The sequence below is a fragment of the Sprattus sprattus genome (genome assembly GCF_963457725.1).
Source record: "Sprattus sprattus genome assembly, chromosome: 4".
NCBI lineage: Eukaryota > Metazoa > Chordata > Actinopteri > Clupeiformes > Clupeidae > Sprattus > Sprattus sprattus.
In genome coordinates this window covers 17,431,630-17,450,258 of record NC_137923.1, presented here as the reverse complement: position 1 = coordinate 17,450,258, position 18,629 = coordinate 17,431,630, and the positions used below count along the sequence as shown (strand labels likewise).

At 44.9% G+C, this 18,629-nt stretch overlaps 1 protein-coding gene across 1 annotated transcript; it reads right to left on the bottom strand.

The window, feature by feature from the left end:
* Positions 1 to 4,203: 4,203 nt before the first annotated feature.
* mmp14b (matrix metallopeptidase 14b (membrane-inserted)) lies at positions 4,204 to 17,325 on the bottom strand. The gene is made up of 10 exons (XM_080837584.1): positions 16,791 to 17,325; positions 10,485 to 10,633; positions 9,733 to 9,855; positions 8,971 to 9,278; positions 8,096 to 8,257; positions 7,727 to 7,899; positions 7,402 to 7,540; positions 7,144 to 7,294; positions 6,916 to 7,031; positions 4,204 to 6,108 (listed from the first exon to the last, which is right to left on the bottom strand). Exons 1-10 carry the CDS (start codon positions 16,884 to 16,886, stop codon positions 5,675 to 5,677), a joined length of 1,851 nt encoding a protein of 616 aa, XP_080693710.1. The 5' UTR covers positions 16,887 to 17,325; the 3' UTR covers positions 4,204 to 5,674.
* Between the last annotated feature and the right edge of the window lie 1,304 nt (positions 17,326 to 18,629).

Genomic DNA, 18,629 nt, shown 5'->3' with positions numbered 1-18,629 from the left:
GCCTTCAGAATAAGGAGAACGCTGAGTGTTTTGCCCACTTCCTGTCTGCAACTCAGCTGAAGTGTGGGAGAGATAGGCCAGAATCTGCTCTGATGAGTGAGCAGAGAAAACATCAGATTAGGCCCAGTAAGCAGCCTTCGGCTTCACCGCCCTCTCCTTCCCTTTCTCCACCAGGAAACCGCATGGCCCTTTGTGTCCTCAACTTAGAGAAGCAGAATATGGCTCTCCTTGACACAGACATGCACACATACACACTTCCCCGCCTCTCCCCCAGCTCTTCTTTCAAAGCACCTCTGATGTGGTGCTCGATCCCCAGTCAGCCTCCCCCCCCCCCCCCCACACACACACTCTTTTCCCGCTCCCCCATTCCCCTTCACAATTCTCATGAAAACTGTTTTCCCAAAATGTGGAGTAACCCAGAGACTCAATCATGGATGCTGTCTTAAGCAATCCTTTTCTCTCAAACTAGGCCAGCTTGACATATGTTACGTATAGGCTATTCATAACAGCTTGGGAGGCTTTTGAAAGGACTCAGATTAAACCTCATGCTAATGCCATTTTAACCAGCCTTTTTAACAGCATGTTTTCATTGATATTATTTGTGTAGATAACCCCCCGACACACACGCGCGCCCCCACCCCCACACACAGACACACCCTCTATCTTTGCCTGTCTTTTTATTTTCTTCTGAACGATGAGGACATGGACTCGTTCATGAGATCCAGATGTTGCTTTATGCGTTGGGAGGAGGGGCAGACAAAGGCTCCAGGTTGTTATGCAGTTCATTAACTTGGAGGGTGGGGGAGCCACAGGGACCAGGGGATGGAAAAGAATGGATGGATGAGAGACAGCTGATGAAAGGGAGAATGGGGGGGGGGGGGGGGCTCTTTTGCATTGCGTTGCCTTACCTCTGTGACCTGGCCACTGAGTATTTTTCCCCACAAGTTAAAAGTATTAGTTGCCCAGACCAGGCCCAGAGTGAAGCAGGGGGGTTTCCTAAAGGATATGACTAGGTCACAGTTAGGATGGCTGGGCTTGGGCAACAGAGGGAGGGGGAAGGGCAGGAAGGTCTGATTCAGCAGCCCCTACTGGGTAGTCTCTTCCTGGTTGGTTTGAGTGAGGGTGCCAGAGAGAGAGACAGATAGATGATGGGGTAATAAATGTTGATTGTTCAACTTCCTGCAACCTGTGTTATATTTTTACAGTACCTTGTCTGGCTGAAATAAAGGACTCCCACTCCCACCACACCCAAATAGCATAAGCTGTTTTACATAGCATAAGCACATAAGCCCAGCTGGGTTGAAGGGAGTTTTTTTACCTTCTCTACTGCGTTTGTGCAGACTAAGCCTTAATGTGAAAAGGTGAGGAGATACACCGCATACCACAAGTAGACACGCCACAGGATTAAAAGGGCAAATGTAGGGTAGGGAGGAGATATGAGTGCCTGTCGGGGATGTGGAGAAGTCTGATATGAATATCCGCCTTCACTCAAAGTGTCTGGAGTGGGAAAAGCAGAGAAATAAAAAAGGCCATTTGTTGTTTCTTTCCCCGCAAATGATGGATTCAGAAGGTGTAGCATATGGCATATGTAGGTAAGTGTTTTAAGTGTGTAGTTTAGTTTGTGTGTATGCAGAATACAGTTCAAGGGAACAGATGATGACAAGGATATTTGGTGCATTTGTTCTTATGCAGGAAGTGGCTTGGCCAAATTGAAGCCATGTGTAACCTACATATCACACACACACAGAGACTCCCACAAGAACAACTTTTTGCTGCGGTGGCAGACTTGGCCCATGTATCCCTGGCCCTATACCCGCCCACTGCATGTACTTGACAAGGTATGGTGCCATCGAACATTTTTACATAACTTTGGCTAATTTGGCAGAAACTGTGTGTGTGTGTGTGTGTCTGTGTCTGTGTCTGTGTCTCTGTGTCTGTGTGCCTGTGTGTCTGTGTGTCTGTGTGTGTGTGTGGAGGGTAAGTGGCCCATGACGTATAAGTTCAGACAAGCAGGCTGTTCATCAGAGCAACCTCTTCAGGCTTTTCAACAGCCCGGACGGGAGTTTCTCATGCAGAAACAGGAAGTTCTCCAGAGCGGGTTTGTGAAGTGGGACAAAAGCAGAATAGAGGGGGGGGGGGGGGGGGGAGAGAGAGAGAGAGAGAGAGAGGTGTTCAGGCAACCGACAGCCAGATCCAGGCCAGAACTGGCTCCGGCCACACTGGTGTCTGCCACCCTGCAGGACAGAACCCACTGCAGAGGAAGAGGCTGTGCATGATGTGGGAGGCACAATGACTTAAGGCTGTTAATGACACACAGGATGAGGTAAAGGCAAAGGGCGTAGCTGGGGTGGGAGCTCCTGGCGTGAATAAGCAAGAACAAAGCAGAGGAGGGACAAAGGTCATCAGGTTCCTTTAAGAGTTTACTGTCCAGTGAATTTGAAAAAAATAGAGGTGGGAAGAGATAGAGAGAGAGAAAGACAGGGGGATGAAAGCCAGCAAGCGAAAGACTGAAGAGGTTTTTGCGGTGCGCTGTGGAGTGTTTTCAGTTAGGTCTTGTTAAAAAAGTGAGTCATTTTGCAGAAACTGAGGAAACACAGGCTCCAATTACAGAGGGAAAGAGAGCGAGAGACACAGGGAAATAGAGAGAAAGACAGAAGGAAAGATAGAGAGAAAGGAATGAAGTTGAGAAGAGGAGGGAGTTGTGGGGACAAGAAACTGCTGAGGTTGGTTTTTTTAATCCTGCAGAATCAGCTGGGAGAAAAGAAACTAGAAATGCATATATACACATTCTAGCCATGCTCATGAACACACACACACACACACACACACACACACACACACACACACACACACACACACACACACACACACACACACACACACACACACACACACACACACACACACACACACACACACACACACACACCCACACCCACACACACACACTACTACACTATGCCAGTTGACCTCAATAGCAGAAGGTGCATTTTCTGTTTCTGTTTGTGTCAGTACTGGTCAGATCAGCACTGATGTCAGTAATCTCTAGCTGCATTTGTCGAACTTGGTCAAACAGACACCAATAGAGAGCAGATTGTGTTGCCTATTGGTTGCACTTGAAAATTCCACCAGTACAACCGTCACCCCCCACTCCCTCCTCTGCCTGTTTCTCTTGCCGATGCAGTCAGAATTCCAGATGTTGTTCATGGAATTCTGCTCCATTGCTGGCTTCCAAATGTGACTCAAATCCCTCACCCCCACCCGAGTGCCTCGTGATCTCCCCACACAACCAGGCTCCCCCATTCCCCAACAGCAACAAACAGCAGATGGAAATGCTAATGTAATATATTTAGTTTGGGGACAAAGGCAACGGGTGACTGCTAAAGGCACTTAGCTGATGAACTCCTGATTGCTCTAGACATTATTCAGCACATGCAATCAAACTATTGACATCCATGACCATCCCTATGGAACTGTTTAGTGCTGAGTGACATAGCCTGTGTTAGCAACACCATAAATAAATACGCCTCTTTGCTATGGGGGGAAGTTTTTTTCCCCCCTGGTTGGTTCTGGAAATGTGATTATCCCAATAGGCTCACTCTCATTTGCACAGTATAGCTTAGATATGTTTTCCTGCATGGTGTGCCAAAGGGTTTACAAAATCATCATCGGTCCTGCTTTCACTTAAATCCTTGGACCCAGCTTGCTTTTTCCAACCCACTTTTCAGGGTTGCTTCCCTCCACAGCCAGAGGGAGAAAGAGAAAGAGGGAGCAAGCAAAAGATGAGGTTTGTTGTGGCCTAAATTGTGCTTAGTGCTTAGTGTGTGGTATTGTGGGGTGCAAAAGAGTACTTTTGGGGCGCTCTGCACTGTACCAGTCCAGTAAGAATTCAGGAAACATGGAGAGTAAGTGAGGAATTAGGTTAAGACAACACCCTCCCTACTGGAGCATGCCAGTGTAACTGATGCCAAGACAAGGTAAGTGACGTAAAATAATCATTTAAAAAATGTTGGTTTGTGCTGAAGGTAACCCCGTCAATCTACGGAACAGCAAAAACAGAACAACACCCCCGCCTAAACAGACAGCACAGGAACATCTCCCTGAGTAGCAATAAGTCATACTGTTTGTGTGTGTGGCCTCTCCTCGTCTCTCTAGTTTGCTAGGCTTTGTACTGTGGTAACAGCAATAAGGTATGACAACACATGACATTTAAAAAATATTTTATTTTGATTCAGGAAATATAAAAAAGTTCAAAAGGACAGGGACAGTATTGTTATTTTAGTTTTTTAAAGATAATTATCATTATCATCAAAATTATTATCATTATTATTGTTTTAAACTTAAATAAAAAAATCCCCTCAGGAAAAAGCACCATTAGTCTGAACAAGAACTGTAAACAAGAGCAATAACAGAAGTTATTTTCATATTTTCAATTTATTTTTGAGATGTAAAAAAAAAAACAGATTTCAAAACACATCCCACCCCTTCACTTCCCAAAATAAAGGCCACTTCATAATTGCCTGTCCAGCAGGACATTTAATTGCAATGTTAAAAACAACAGTCTTTACAAGGAGAACAACAACAATAATAATAGTCATAATAATAATGACATTATCATTTATAATTATAATAGTCATTAGCCATTAACATTACAGTACAACATTATGTGGTAGTACAGGACACAGGACAAACATTTCAGCATTTAGTGTGGGAAAACCATGGGTTGGGGCAGGAACTTAGTAAAAAAACACAATACTGGCTCTGGTTCTTTGTTTTTGATTGCTTTACAGGACACACATTGCCCTGTGAATGCATTTATGTGTGTGTGTGTGTGTGTGTGTGTGAGTGTGTGTGTGTGTGTGAGTGTGTGTGTGTGTGAGTGAGTGAGTGTCTGTCTTAGGTGTAACTTTATATGAAATGTGCAACAAATGAGGCCTGAAGACCCACACTTACAATCACAAATGAATTGCAATGAACATTTGGCTTTCTCCACGGTGTTTACCATGCAAGGAGACGTCTCCATTTTGATTACAATTTCCCCTTCGTACAACATGCTTGCAATACTGGAGACTGATGACTGTGGGCTTGTAGTCATGGATACAGTTCACAATGAAAAACAAACAAACAACAACAGCAACTATAAAAATGGCTAAACAAACAGCGATCAGCTGGCGTCAACTACACTCAGAGAGGGCAGAAGCAGCCAGAGAGGGGGGGGGGGGGGGGGGGAGAGACAAAAGAAGAGGAGAAAAGGATAACCAGAAATCATCTGCCTGTAATCATAGCAAAGACAGGGCTAGCATGATCTGAGTGCAATGAGTACAATGCCCAACATTAAATGCTGAATTTTGCTGTCTTAGAGTTTGACATTTTTGTTCTTTCTTCTTGTTGTACCATTTCGTTGTGTGGCTGTGATTCTGTGCAGAGCGTGTGTTGATAGTAACATATAGCTGTGCCTTGCCCCCTTTTTTGAAGTGGTTCAGATTTGATTTTAATAGTTAGCTACCTATGGCCACAGGCACTGATCTTCCGTTTCCTTTTCCTCTCTTCGCCATCAAGCTCTCACACCTCCTCCCGCCTGTCTTCTTCTCTCTCTCTCTCCAACCTCTCTTCCCTCCTCCCTTCTCTGCTATCTCTTCCTCCTTTCCTCTTTCTCTCTGGCTCCCCGGCTCGTTTAAACCTTGTCCAAGAGGGAGCGCTGGCAGTAGAGCAGGCGTCGTGGGTAGCCGTTCCTGCGGAAGAAGAGCAGCACTCCCAGTGTGAAGATGACACATGCCAGCAACATGAGTGGCAGTGCCACGGCCACCACCCCAACTCCACTGCCCATGCCACCCTTCTCCTCAAACTTGATGATGACCACCTCCGTCTCCTCATTCGTCTCCTCCTCGTCTGGCGTCCAGTCTGGGTCCCCTCTCCTGTCGGGCTTGTCGTCTACGGGCGTGTCCTCTTCGGGCTTGTCGTCCTCGCCACCACGTCCCCCCGTCTTGGGATCCTCATCAGGGCAGCCCATCCAGTCCCGCAGTGCCGACTTGGGGTAGCCAGGTTCCACGCGCATCTGCTGGTTGTTGAACTTCCAGTACTTGTTGGCTTTGTAGAAGTAGGTGTGACCTGAGATAGGTTAAAAAAAGAGGGGATGGTAGGTTCAGATTTCACGACCATGATAATCGATTATCTTCCTCAAGTCTATGCAAGGGGGATGGGGACCTGTGATGTACTCTTTCACTGCCCAGATGGCAGTTTTTTTTTCTCTCCTTGTAGGATATATATTTGAGTACCCCCAGACTGGTCGCTACAGGCCCTGCACGAAGCTAGTAACCTGAGCACTGACTCAGCTTGATAACCACTCATTTGCTTTGAAGTTATTTACTGCTCCCTCGTTTTCCACCTTGCTTCCCTTATTTGCGTTATACAAACAACTGTCTGTGAGTGCATTACAGCCCAGGCTTACTATTTAAGTGCTTTGCCTATCCTTTAAGGGAATTGGGAGGGGTGTCACACAAGAGCTCTGTTTTCAGCCGTATCCCTGGTCAGAGCCTGTGTCTCCTGTAACAAGCATTGGCAGCAAGTGGTGGGAAGATCGGCCATGCCCTGTGTCGAATGTGTGTGTGTGTGTGTCTGTGTTTGCGTGTGCTTGTCTGAGTTCTTGCGAGAGAGAGAGGGAGTGGCAAGGTGTAGGCGTATCTGTGTGTGAGACTCTGAAAGAATGCTTGGGGGAGTATAGCTTCTGATGATCTCATGGACTGATACACACACACATACACATACACATGCACACAGTGCACTCAAAACCTCATATATTAAGCACACACACACACACACACACACACACACACACACACACACACACACACACCCACACACACACCCACACACACACACACACACACACACACACACACACTGAGAGGAAATTACCTTGGTCTCTGCTCATGAAAGCTGCTTTGGGGTTGTCAGGAACTCCCTGCCAGACGCTGATAAGCTTGGGATAGTCGGGGTCCACGGAGCGTGTGTCCTCATTAAAGCGATAATATCTGGAAGACAGAGTTCTTGTTCATAAGCCCCTCTTTTCTCTCAACCCCATCTTTCCCACTCAACTGGGTTTCTATGAAACCACAAAGAGTGCATTATAGCAGAAAGACTGACTTGTTTCCTCGGAAGAAGTAGGTCATGCCAGTCGGGGTGTAGAAGAGGGCAGCGTCGATCCTGTCCTTTGGGAGTCCATTGCCTAGATCCTTCAGTGTCTTAGGGTAGCCAACCTCTAGGTTAGACTCGGCGAACACCCAATATTTATCCCCTATGGGGAGAGAGAGGGGGGACAGAAAAAGATGAAAGTGATTCTTCACATATCAACATTTTAGCTAAATTGATTGGTTGAATCATGTTGCCGTATGACATAATTACCTTTGAAAAAAACAAATTTCCCATCATCCCTTTCATATGCTGCATTAATGTTTGAAGGCAGGCCGCGCCAAAAGTGCCCAATGGGCATGGGGTATCCATCCAGGACTCTGTTGTTACGCACTCGCCAGAACCACTTATCCTGAATGACCACACAGGAAGCAGAGAAATGTTAAGGGTACACTCACATACAGAACTTCCATATAGCTAGGCTGACAAACAACCACACACACACACACACCCACGCACATACACACGCACACACACACACACACGATCACACACACACACTCATTCTCTGTCTCTCTCTTGCTAGGTATACACTAACCCTAAAGACAAACATCTCTCCTCTAAGGATGGCCATGGTGTCGAAGTGGCCCTCACAGACATCAGGGCCGTAGCGGGGGCCCCCGGGTCTGCGAGGTGGGTGAGTGGTCTCAGGGGGGTGGTGGGGTGCGCGGGGGGTGATGGGGTGGCGAGGATGACCCCCAGAGCCTGATCCTGTGGATGGGAACACAACGGCCACATTATACAAAGAGCGACGCAAAATAGAAATTCCCCTTATGAAAATGTATATCTCTTCAAAATTCACATCTACTGTATGTCCACATGTAGTTGGTACTGGGCAGTGAAGTTTAGGGCAATGACACAGCTAACAGCGACTTAACGTCTGTGGTTACGACAGTTATTGACTCACCATAAAGCTGCTGAATTCCTCTGCGATCATCCTCGGGCAGCTCAAAGTTGTCCGTGTCCATCCACTGGTAGAACGGAGCCATGATGGCAGAGGGGTCGTTGGAATGTTCCAGACCAAGGGCATGGCCCAGTTCATGCACGGACACCAGGAACACGTCATTACCTGCGACAGGATATAACTCATGAGGACCACAAACTCTGACCTTGAATCCCACCTGAGCCTAGGGTGAATCACACAGGGGAAGCAGAAAGTGGTGGCCTTGATGCAGGTGACTCTCAAAGAGGTAGTCTTGAAGGGGATGGAAAACTTTTAAACTGAAGCACTGACACATGATAAACACATGGTTTTCCCCACAGTGAACAAATACCCGGCCGTCAGCAAACTGGTAAAATGGAGACACTGCTTGTTGTGACCTGCAGTTTTCCCAGCTACATCAGAAATCTGCCCTGAAGGACACACAGCATTTACTGATAGTGCTACAGGGGTTTCTGAATTGAATACATGGTTTCCTCGATCCTGTGTTCAAAACTCTAAATGAGACTCGCGTGAGAGTGTTTTGGTATGAGGTGGTATTGTTCTCAGTTGTGGGTAAATCCCAGGGTGAGCAGCTCTCAGCAAATAGAGATAACAGGCTAAGTCAAAGGCCTCTTTGTCAGTAACCTGGGGACACACCCGCTAAACAGAATTCCCAACCACAAGGAGCACTTAAACCAGGGTAAGAACAGGCCTACTTGCTGAGACCTGCATGCTGCTACTCAAAGCAAAGTGGCAGCAGACAACAAAAACACAATGGAAAGCAACATGAGAGTCGTGGGGGGACGGTGTCAGGAACTCTTACAGTGGTTCTTTTCCTGCTCACTCTATTTTTCTCTCACCTAAAAGGTCCCGATTGCCAATAGTCCACGGCTCAGCTGCATCGAAGTGTGTGTCACCTCCGATGCCTGCGCCAGGGAAGTATGCGTGCGCCAGGAATCCGCCCTCGCCATCGAAGGGGCTGCTGTCGCCATGGAAACCATCGGCAAAGAAGAGCATGATGTCGGCGAAGTTCTCGACCTTGTCCCGTATGTGGCTGTAGGGGATCTCACGGAACCGCAGCGGGGTCACGCGCTCCCAGACTTTGAAGGCTTTTCGGATAGCCTCATGGGTCTCATACTCTCCCACTTTGGGAGTATAGTTCTGTATACTAGGAGAGAGAGAAAAAGCGAGAGACAAAGAATGGAGAAAAGACAAAGCAAGGGAAAGAGAGGAGAGGGGCAAGGGATAGCAGGGAAAGTAGGGCAGAGGAAAAAGAAATAGAGAGAAGGGGGAGAAAAGGGAAAAAAGAGAGGAGGGGGGGTGATTTACATTACAGACAAGTCACCCAGGAATTTTGGCCAGAGGTGCAGTAGTGTAGGGATTTTACAATATACCAAAGATTACTTTTCCGTAAGGGCTATGGGTGCTTCTGAGGGCGTATCAACTTCCACAACAGTAAAGCTCTAATTTCTAAGGAAGGTTACAATTACAGTTATGGGTGATTATTTTGTATTATTTATTTGCTCACCTCCTAATTTGCAATTTCCTGTAATATCTATGTCACTTCATTTTTTCGTTACCATATTATTCTGTTACACGGTATTGTGGCAGCGCTGTCTCACCAGAATGTGATTTCGTTCTTTTCCCACTTCAGTCCTTGGATAGCGTAGCGCTTCTTCCTCAGGTTTGTCTTTAGCTCCGCGCCAAACTTATCTGGGACACCACAGCGCGGCCTTTTCATCGCCCTGGAAACCACATCACCACGGTGAGGTCATGCACAGTGGAGGGGGATTGAGTTTCAGACAGACCCTCCAATGCAGGAGAGCAGAGCAGAGCAGAGGAGAACAGAGCAGGGCAGAGCAGATGAGATGAGATGAGAGAGAAAAGAGAGAGGAGAAAGGAGAGAGGAGCTCCTCTGATTTTCCAGAACCATGAGTGCCAGACCTTCAGAGCCTTTCTGTCCAGCAGGTTTTCTGGCTAACCGGCGCAAATGGCTGTGAGGCTATGGGGCCCCTGTCAGCTGCTTTCACATGGCGAAAGATGAGCTAATAAGACCCCATGGAGGGATGAGAGCGAGAGAGAGAGACCAACTAGACCTCAAAATAATGCACTCTCCCATCAGAAGGTGACACACTGTAGGTCACAGAGTAAGACAAAAGGATCAAAGGGGGTAAAATAACTGTTCTCTGACACAGAAGTAAGCACACTGAAGGTAGCTCCCAAAATGGGTCTGATGTAGAGTTTTTTTCGAAACTCCACTCCTACTTGAAAAGAGTAACACAAAGTAGAAGGTCCCTTCAGTGTGCAAACCTCTTCGTCTGGATGTGTGTTGTTTTTTTCTTTACTTTTTGAAACAGCTCCAACAGGGACTTACTCTAGGGTTTTTGGGTCAATGCTGCCGGTGATCTTCAGGCCGTAGAACCTCTGCATGGCAGAGATGGCGGAGGTGATGGAGTTTGGAGAGCGTGCAGTGTGTGTGCGCAGGTCACCCGGCGGCAGGTACCCATACTGCTGCAGCCATGTCTGGGGAAATGAAAATTACAATTACCATATGCCTTAAACAAAATCATTAGTCAAATTGATAGCTAAATAATCAAATGTCGGATAATTCCCGAACAGATGTTCCACTGAACATATAGATAAAACACTAACTGCTATTATGCATGCATAATATAGGAGAAATTCAACTTGAAGGCTTGTGCTGGTAACCCAAGTGAAACAAAAAAACAAGGAGCCAAGCCAAACCTTTTATTCTACTTGGCCTGAACATGTTTCTTGCTTTCAGCATTTTATCCCCAGCTTACAAAAAACATCCAGAGCCACACATAAAGCCCCACCATAACAAACATAGCATGTTCATAACAAATAAAACACTTTGCATTGAAAGCGATAGGAGTACATCAACATTGAAACTGGGGCAGACCAAACTTAAGTGCCTGTGCTGAGGTCAGCTGTTTAGAGCCGAATAAAACAAGCTGAATGGACAGAATATGGGTCTCTGCTGAGGATAAACACGAACTCACTCGCCCCAACTACAACAATAATGACACAAAACATTAGGAGATACTCCCCACTTGCCCAGGGGGTGGGGTATGAATGGGGGCTTTAGTCCAAAGGTCTCGTTTCCAGAAAAAAAAGAGCTTGAAAAGAGTCATGTGCTCCATCCAATCCTGTGACAGGACAAGAGCTGAGAGTGTGCTTTGATGTCCTCGTAACTGTTTAGCATCAACAGGCACATGATTACAAGAAGTTTGAAGCCACTGTATTTGTTCTTTCAAAGCCGCCTTTATCAGGATAGGGAGGAGTACGATAACAAAGTGGCAACAGTTTCAGGGCCAGGCATGGTGGTAGCACATGTGGTAAATTATTTTCTTTAGAGTGCCAGCAGAGGTTTCATGTCAATGTACATACATTAAAAGGGCATTTTATTACTCTTGTCTTTGAAAGAGAGAGAGACAGAGATGGAGAGGGAAGGATCGTATATGGACATGGCTCCATTGAATTTGTATGAGACAGTTGCTGTCTCTAGTGAAACCACATAGTCAGTCAGTAATTTTACTGGAAATTTCTCTCTAATCCCATCCAAACCTCAAATTTAAAAGCTCTCGCTCGCTCCAAGCCCTGCTCCTCCGCCCACCCCCCATCCCAGAATCCCGAGGGTCAATAGCTGTGTGCCGCCACACCCTGAGTAGGGGCCTGACATCTCCACTATCTTCTCTCCTCTCTTCTGTGGAACCAAGGAGCCTTTCGAAAGCGAGGAATTTCCGTATTTCATACAGGGCATGCGTCTCTGCCACACACAAGAACACAGCAGGATGGCGATGTTCTGACGCACTCTTGCGGTTCCCCCCTCATTCATCCCAGTTGCTTACATCTTTGGGGATTTCACCAGTTTTTGAGTGCACCATGTGTGTGTGTGTCAGATGGTGCCGGCTGTGTCACTATGCGTGTCATTGGACACTGACGCAATTCTGTGTTTGCCCTTGGTGCCTTTTATATATCACATTCACTTCCTCAATCCATTCTTCCCCTCCCCCTCCTCGCCTCCCTCACTCACTCCATTTTACAATCTTGAATTCACCCGGGTTAATGATCACAGTGTGTGTCTGTGTCCCCCCTTCCTCTCCCTCTCTCTCTTTCATTTACACACACACACACACACTTGTGTTTGGACTTCATCTCCAACTGCAGCCACTCTGGCTCTGACTCACCCTCTCAGCTACAGGCCTGAAATAAAGACTCACTGTGCTATATCCATATGAGGAAAAGAGAAGGAAGGCTGGCGGCCGACATGAAAACGTGGGGGGAAGGGACAACGACAACAACAAAAAGAGAGATGAATGAAAAGTAAAGCGTAAAAACTGTGGAGAAATAGGATAAATTAACCTACAAGGCTATAAGGCAGGCTACTGCGCACTGAGCCAGTCCAACAGTATACTGGGGTGGCATGCTGTAGATTCAAGTATTTCTTTATCTCGGGAGCTTTTCTTTTTTTGTTCGTTTCTTGCCAGTTCTTCCTGGCTTTGCGTTGAAGCCAGCAGGGTTTTTCATGAAAAAGGCATTCATGGAAAGTTCACTCTTTTTTCACTTCTCTCCACCAATTCCTCTAGCCTGTCCTGGCATGAGGAACTATCCTGACGAGTAGTTTTAACAAAAAACATTATTCTGGTATGCAACGACCGTCCGGTCATACAATCTTATTTACCAAAATGGGCAATGTAGGAAGAGAGCTACAGTACTTCTGATATTGTTGGAATGACTTTAAGGTTTCTGTATTGAACCAATGAGGAAGTTGTAGGACTTCCATATTAGGTGCATGACCCACACTAGCCAGTATGAATCCTCTTTTGACTGGTATAAATTTGTCACTGCACCATAAATATTAATGAGATTGCTAATCAGTCCTCTATACAGTAAAGTGTTGTGTAGTTTCTGTTTGCTTTCACTAATATGACACCCCCTCCAAACATAAGGGTCCATTGACCATGGACTCCTGTTTCTCTATTTGTGTGGCACACACAAAGAGAATCAGAGGAAAGAGAGACGCAGAGAGAGAGGGAAAGAAAAAGGGAGAAAGAGAGGAAAAAAGAAGAGAAATGTAAGTGGAAATCTTTTTACTCAGTTGTTCCGTTTATTCTGGGCCAATGGAAAAAACGGAATAGTCAACAGTAATCAAGTCCAAGGCAGTCACACACAGAGACAGCTTCCCAACTGCTCCTAATGCAAGTTGTGATCCAAGACGGAATTAGTAACCGTATCAACAGTTACACTCCAGCCACTCCAGCCACTACCAAATCAATACACAAAAATGCTCCACGCCCATCTATACATACCACCGATATAATGTCACTGATATGTATCTTGAGCAGATATGAACTTTACAAAACACACTCACACAAACACACACACACGCAGATACACACACGCACACACACACAGAGATACGCAAACACACACACACAAACATACACACAAACACAAACACACACAAACACACACACACACAAACACACACACACACTCACTCACACACACGTAATATCAGTATACGACAGTATGTGGATACAATATTCTTCCTGTTTCCTAAGAGAAGGAAGTAAGCTGGGAATGTTAACTATAACTAATCTTCTAACTATAAAGTGCTCTAAACAGCCATTGCATTTTTCCTATCTGTTGTTTTCACCCTTACATGCTTGTGGTTTGTTGATCGACAACTGAATAGGAAGCTTGGAATGCAGGGCTTAATCTTCAAAACAACGTTTATGCATGCTAGTCAAATAGCTCTTTACCAAGAACCAACAATTTCAACACATCCTTCCCTGACAATTAACAGCCAAGCATTTCAGCATCCAAAAACATTCTACCACTGTGGGATACCAAACATGACAGTAAAAAAAAAGTGCTTCAAGTAGAGTTTCCTGTTGGTCTATCTATGCCAGACAGTGCACACGCCATGCTAATTAAAGAGAAATCATGATCATAACATCATAAATTCCATGGAAGGGTAACAGGCCAACCATGGCCTTTGGACACTGGGGAAGATGATTCCCGTGACCATTGCACAAGACAAGTGTTTAGCAAGACAGTGATTTTTAGCAATTACTGGTTCACCCGGTGAGAGGTGCACTTGTCTCAGCAGACCAGACGTCTAGACATGCAAACTCCCACCTCCTGCCATCCTCTCCAGACATATCTATGCCCAGCTACAGACGCAGAAACGGATGTAAGTGGCAACCACAGGCGTCCTTTTCCGGTCATTCTGGGGAGCTTGATCTCATCACTCACACATGGCACCCTCTTATTCCCCCAATGACCTCATCTACGCCACTACAATGACCTGTCTGTCTTCCATGTGGGCATTGCTCCTCCCACTGTATTTCCTGTCTTTCATGATCCTGTTCTCTCTCATTGTTTCTCGTGAGACCTTCTTCACTCTTCCTCCGACAATTATCCATACTCAAGACCCCCTCTGAGAGTGTAACAGGAAGGCTTTATATCAGCTTATCCTTCACTATCAGCAATTAAATTCAGTAGTTAACATTAGGAAATGATTAAGTACTATAACTAATCCTCTTTGTTCCAGGCCACTTAATGCCACAACAAGATCTCTCCATTTCTCTCTGTCTTTTGCTGCACATTATGCCTTGCACCATAGTTATTAACTATATCATGCAACATTACTTACTGTTTGTTTATTTTAACATTAATAGTTTGTTCATGTTAAATAATGAATAATTAGTTAGGAGACTGTTCGTGTTCAAAAATCCATCAAAATGAGTTGGGAGATCCTGGCTCTATTATTAACATCCGCATTTTCTATTAGCCCACTTATGTTTCATTAATAATGACATTCATAGTTTGTTCTTGTTAATAAAGGCGTTAACTAACGTAAGTGAAGTGGGCCTTCTCGTAAAGCATGATAAGTGCTCTCCCTCCCCACTCGTCACAACCCAGGTGGATCAAAGTGGGCAACAGCAACACAGGACGTGATGTCAGGGGCTGTGGCCGGAAAAACACTAACTTTGAGGTTTCTGGAAGAACTGCTGGGACGCATCCTGCCACACAGCTCATCACTGAGCACTAACCTCTTCAAAATATTTACCAAGCTGACGAGCAAAGAAACTCCTACGCCTTTCAGACGTCAAGTCTGGTCACGTTGTGCATTGTATCGAGTCAGCATTTATCTGGGCCAATTCAGCTTATTTTTCTTTCACCACCGGTGTGGAGAGAGGCTTGTGTTGGAGGGGCTATGCATGAGTGTTTAGGATTGCTTCAGGACTGTCAGCCCTCATGTTGTAATTGAATTGACCATAAATCACAGTGACGCACAGTGGCGTTGTGGCCTACATACAAAGAGATGCAGCTGTGAGGATATCCTCACCAAAGCGTCCTTCTGAAACGAGATCACTTCCTGGGAATCGCTGGGGGGGGGGGGGGGGGGGATGGGTCTGTTCTGCCTTGTCAAAACCCCTCCTTCCAGTTTTGTGCATAACTCCAGACATATGTCAACCATTAGATCTGTCTTTAGTGAAAAACAGACCTCATCTCTTTTGAACCCCCATCCCCCCAGACCAATCCACACCATATCTGGCCACGTTTGACCACAACAGAAAAGCCATGACATTTTCCAGCCTTCCCTTTTTGTGCATCCTCAGCATCTTGTTTTTTCCCCCACCATTTCCTTTTAACCTCCAGTCTCTGAGGAGAGGGAGCAAAGACTTCCTGAACATTTAACCTGAAACATTTACATTAACGTGAATTATTTATGAATTCAGCTACAAAATATTCCTACATGATAAATGTACACAAAATGTACATACTCAGACTAGCATGCTATCAACAAACATAGACAGAATATGTGCATATGGAGATTATCAAAGCTTTCTAGGCTCAGGACAGTGGCACTAGACACTCCAGCATGATACTACAGACGAAGATGAACAGTTGGCTCTTGCCTATCTATGCTTTGGCTGGCCTCCAACCATTTGCAGGACAACAACAAAGAACACAGACCTTTGTCCTGTCTACTGGAAGATGAAGGTGACACCCATGCACATGTATGAAGAACATTTTCTGTCTGGGCTCATTATTAAGATAATCACGTTAAGAACATTTTAACAGCAATAAGAACAGTTATGGATGATGGTTAGCTGAGGATCAAAATGGTCTCTTTACTAAAGAGTACTTATATAGGGGAACTCAAGGATGAACCTTCCAGATTCATCTACAATAGCTGAGGAACCTAAAAAAAGAAATATATTGCCTATTTTATTTTAATTTGCTATACAAAGAAGGTAAACAGCTGATTTTTTGCTTCGTGTCACAACGATATGGCCTCTGGTGGCCCTTGTTTCCAAACCATGTGTAGGCTAAAGGGCACTCTCAGTCCTACAACACTTTCAGTCTTTCCTACAATACCTCATCTGCTGTTTACGTTTATAACTTAGTTTATTAAACATCCATATGCTTAAACAACGCCGACCCCGTGACCGCAAGACAGTTCAGGGCAGATCAGTCAGGTGAGTGAAGATGTTTTCAATAACTTTATACGATAAGATATCAATGTTTAATATGAACTCCTGCATTAGCTAAACAGGTAACATTACTTCACCACGTTTAATGATTCATACCTCATTGGCGTGACCATGCGTTTTGCTCATCTAAGCATAGTGTAACTTACCTCTGCTTTGACTTCTTGCCTGGGTGCAGCTCCGTGGGCGCACAGCCAGCATGCGAACACGAGCAACAACTCGAGCGTGTCTCTCCGGGACGCCATTCGTTGGTCGACTTCAAATGATACAGTTATAAATCTGTGCCGCCGATTGCTTTCCCTATTGACTACTTTTCTGTCGGTCCGTTTTTTTTCTCTATTTGTCAGAACATTGCAGCAAGTGAAACGTGGTAAGAAAATAAGTTATTGGAGTGACAAATGGTTGCATCCACTTTAAGGGATAAAAATAGGCCTGAGCATTTGAAATATATTTATAAGTTGGCTACTGCATCTAGCCGCCCTGACGCTGAACCTGTCTATTCTAAACGTTGAGAGGAATATCGGTTTGACAACTCTGCTAAGCGACTATGTCGGGTGCACCTTTTACTTCTCCGGCTGGTCTTCAACCCATACGCTTTTCATTCCGTATTTTCGTAATTTCTTTCCTTCTTTGTTCCTAATCCTGTTCTTCTCCTTTGGTCATGTGCCTGGCTGTGTTGATGCTCCTCTCTAGACCTCTCTCAGTTGCAGACGTGGTAGGTTGATGGTCCCTAGAGGCCAACGAAAAGCCCTCCCCCTTAATGTTTAGCCCATCCCTTCCCTCAGAAAACGTTCTTGATATCAACCTTGTTTTTGGCTCGCTTGTCTATGAAACGATTAATAGGCATTCTTTCCGCACACCAGGTTAGACTTGGCTGGACTTTGGACTAGACCAACAAATGTATCCTACTTTTTAATGTAACTGTAACCCTTTATGTGAAGGCTATGTTATGTCTTCTAACATACTTTCTTCCTTAGCAAATGATGGAATTAGATTTTAAAGAGGGTTAACTTTAAAATGTCGGTTACAAACTTGTTTGAAAAGTTCAATACATAATTTAGAAATTCCTTAGTAGTATGCCCAGAAAGTAAACTATTGTAGCTCTGCCCAGGAAGACAAGTGCCACCTGCTGTGTGAGAGGCATGTAAATTCCAGGAATACCTTTTAGATAATGACCCACCCTGCACAGATGAGGCAGAGAAGAGGCTCCAAACATCTGTGCTCGCTCATGTTGTTGGCACTATTTTAATAAGGCCACTCGGCATCTGTTCAAACAAATATGCTCCACTGACATTTGCAGTTTCAGTCCACTTCAAGGATGATCTTTAGCACCAAGCCAATCTGCTCACATTCAAAGGAAAGACTAAACCTGATAATCCATTCTGTAAACAAAGCACCATAACGAAGTTTACAAAGCATGCTCCAAAATCACGATTCACATACCGGTAAATATATTTAAAAAATTGAGTTGAGGGGTTATGGAATTGGAATTGGAATTGGTCATATTTTGGTACAGAATACAGAACATGATTGTTTGGTTTTGCTCAGTTAGTGAGCATTCTGATCAGTTAGTGTAGTCTTGTCTAATGTAGTCCTTTAATCAGTTTAATCAGTGTAGTCCTTTAATTCTACACTTTCTTGGGCCTAAGGACACTCCGCAGTGTTTTGTATGAAAATATAATTTTCAATGATCTTTTAAAAATATTGCCTACATGTTTTAAGTAGTAGAGTATCGGTCTACTATATATAATTATGAGTAACTGGTAGGCCTAAGTAATATGAGTAACATGAATGAATATCACACATTACAAATAACACTTGGTTGAGAGTCATACACAAACAAAGTCAGGCAGGGTAGTGTTGTCAGTGTTGAGTAAGAAACATATACTATGCTTGCCACCTACAACAGGAATACTTTACAATAAGAAAGTTCAAACATAAGGTATGAAATGTGTCAATGTATGAGGAAGGATATATTAAATAATTGC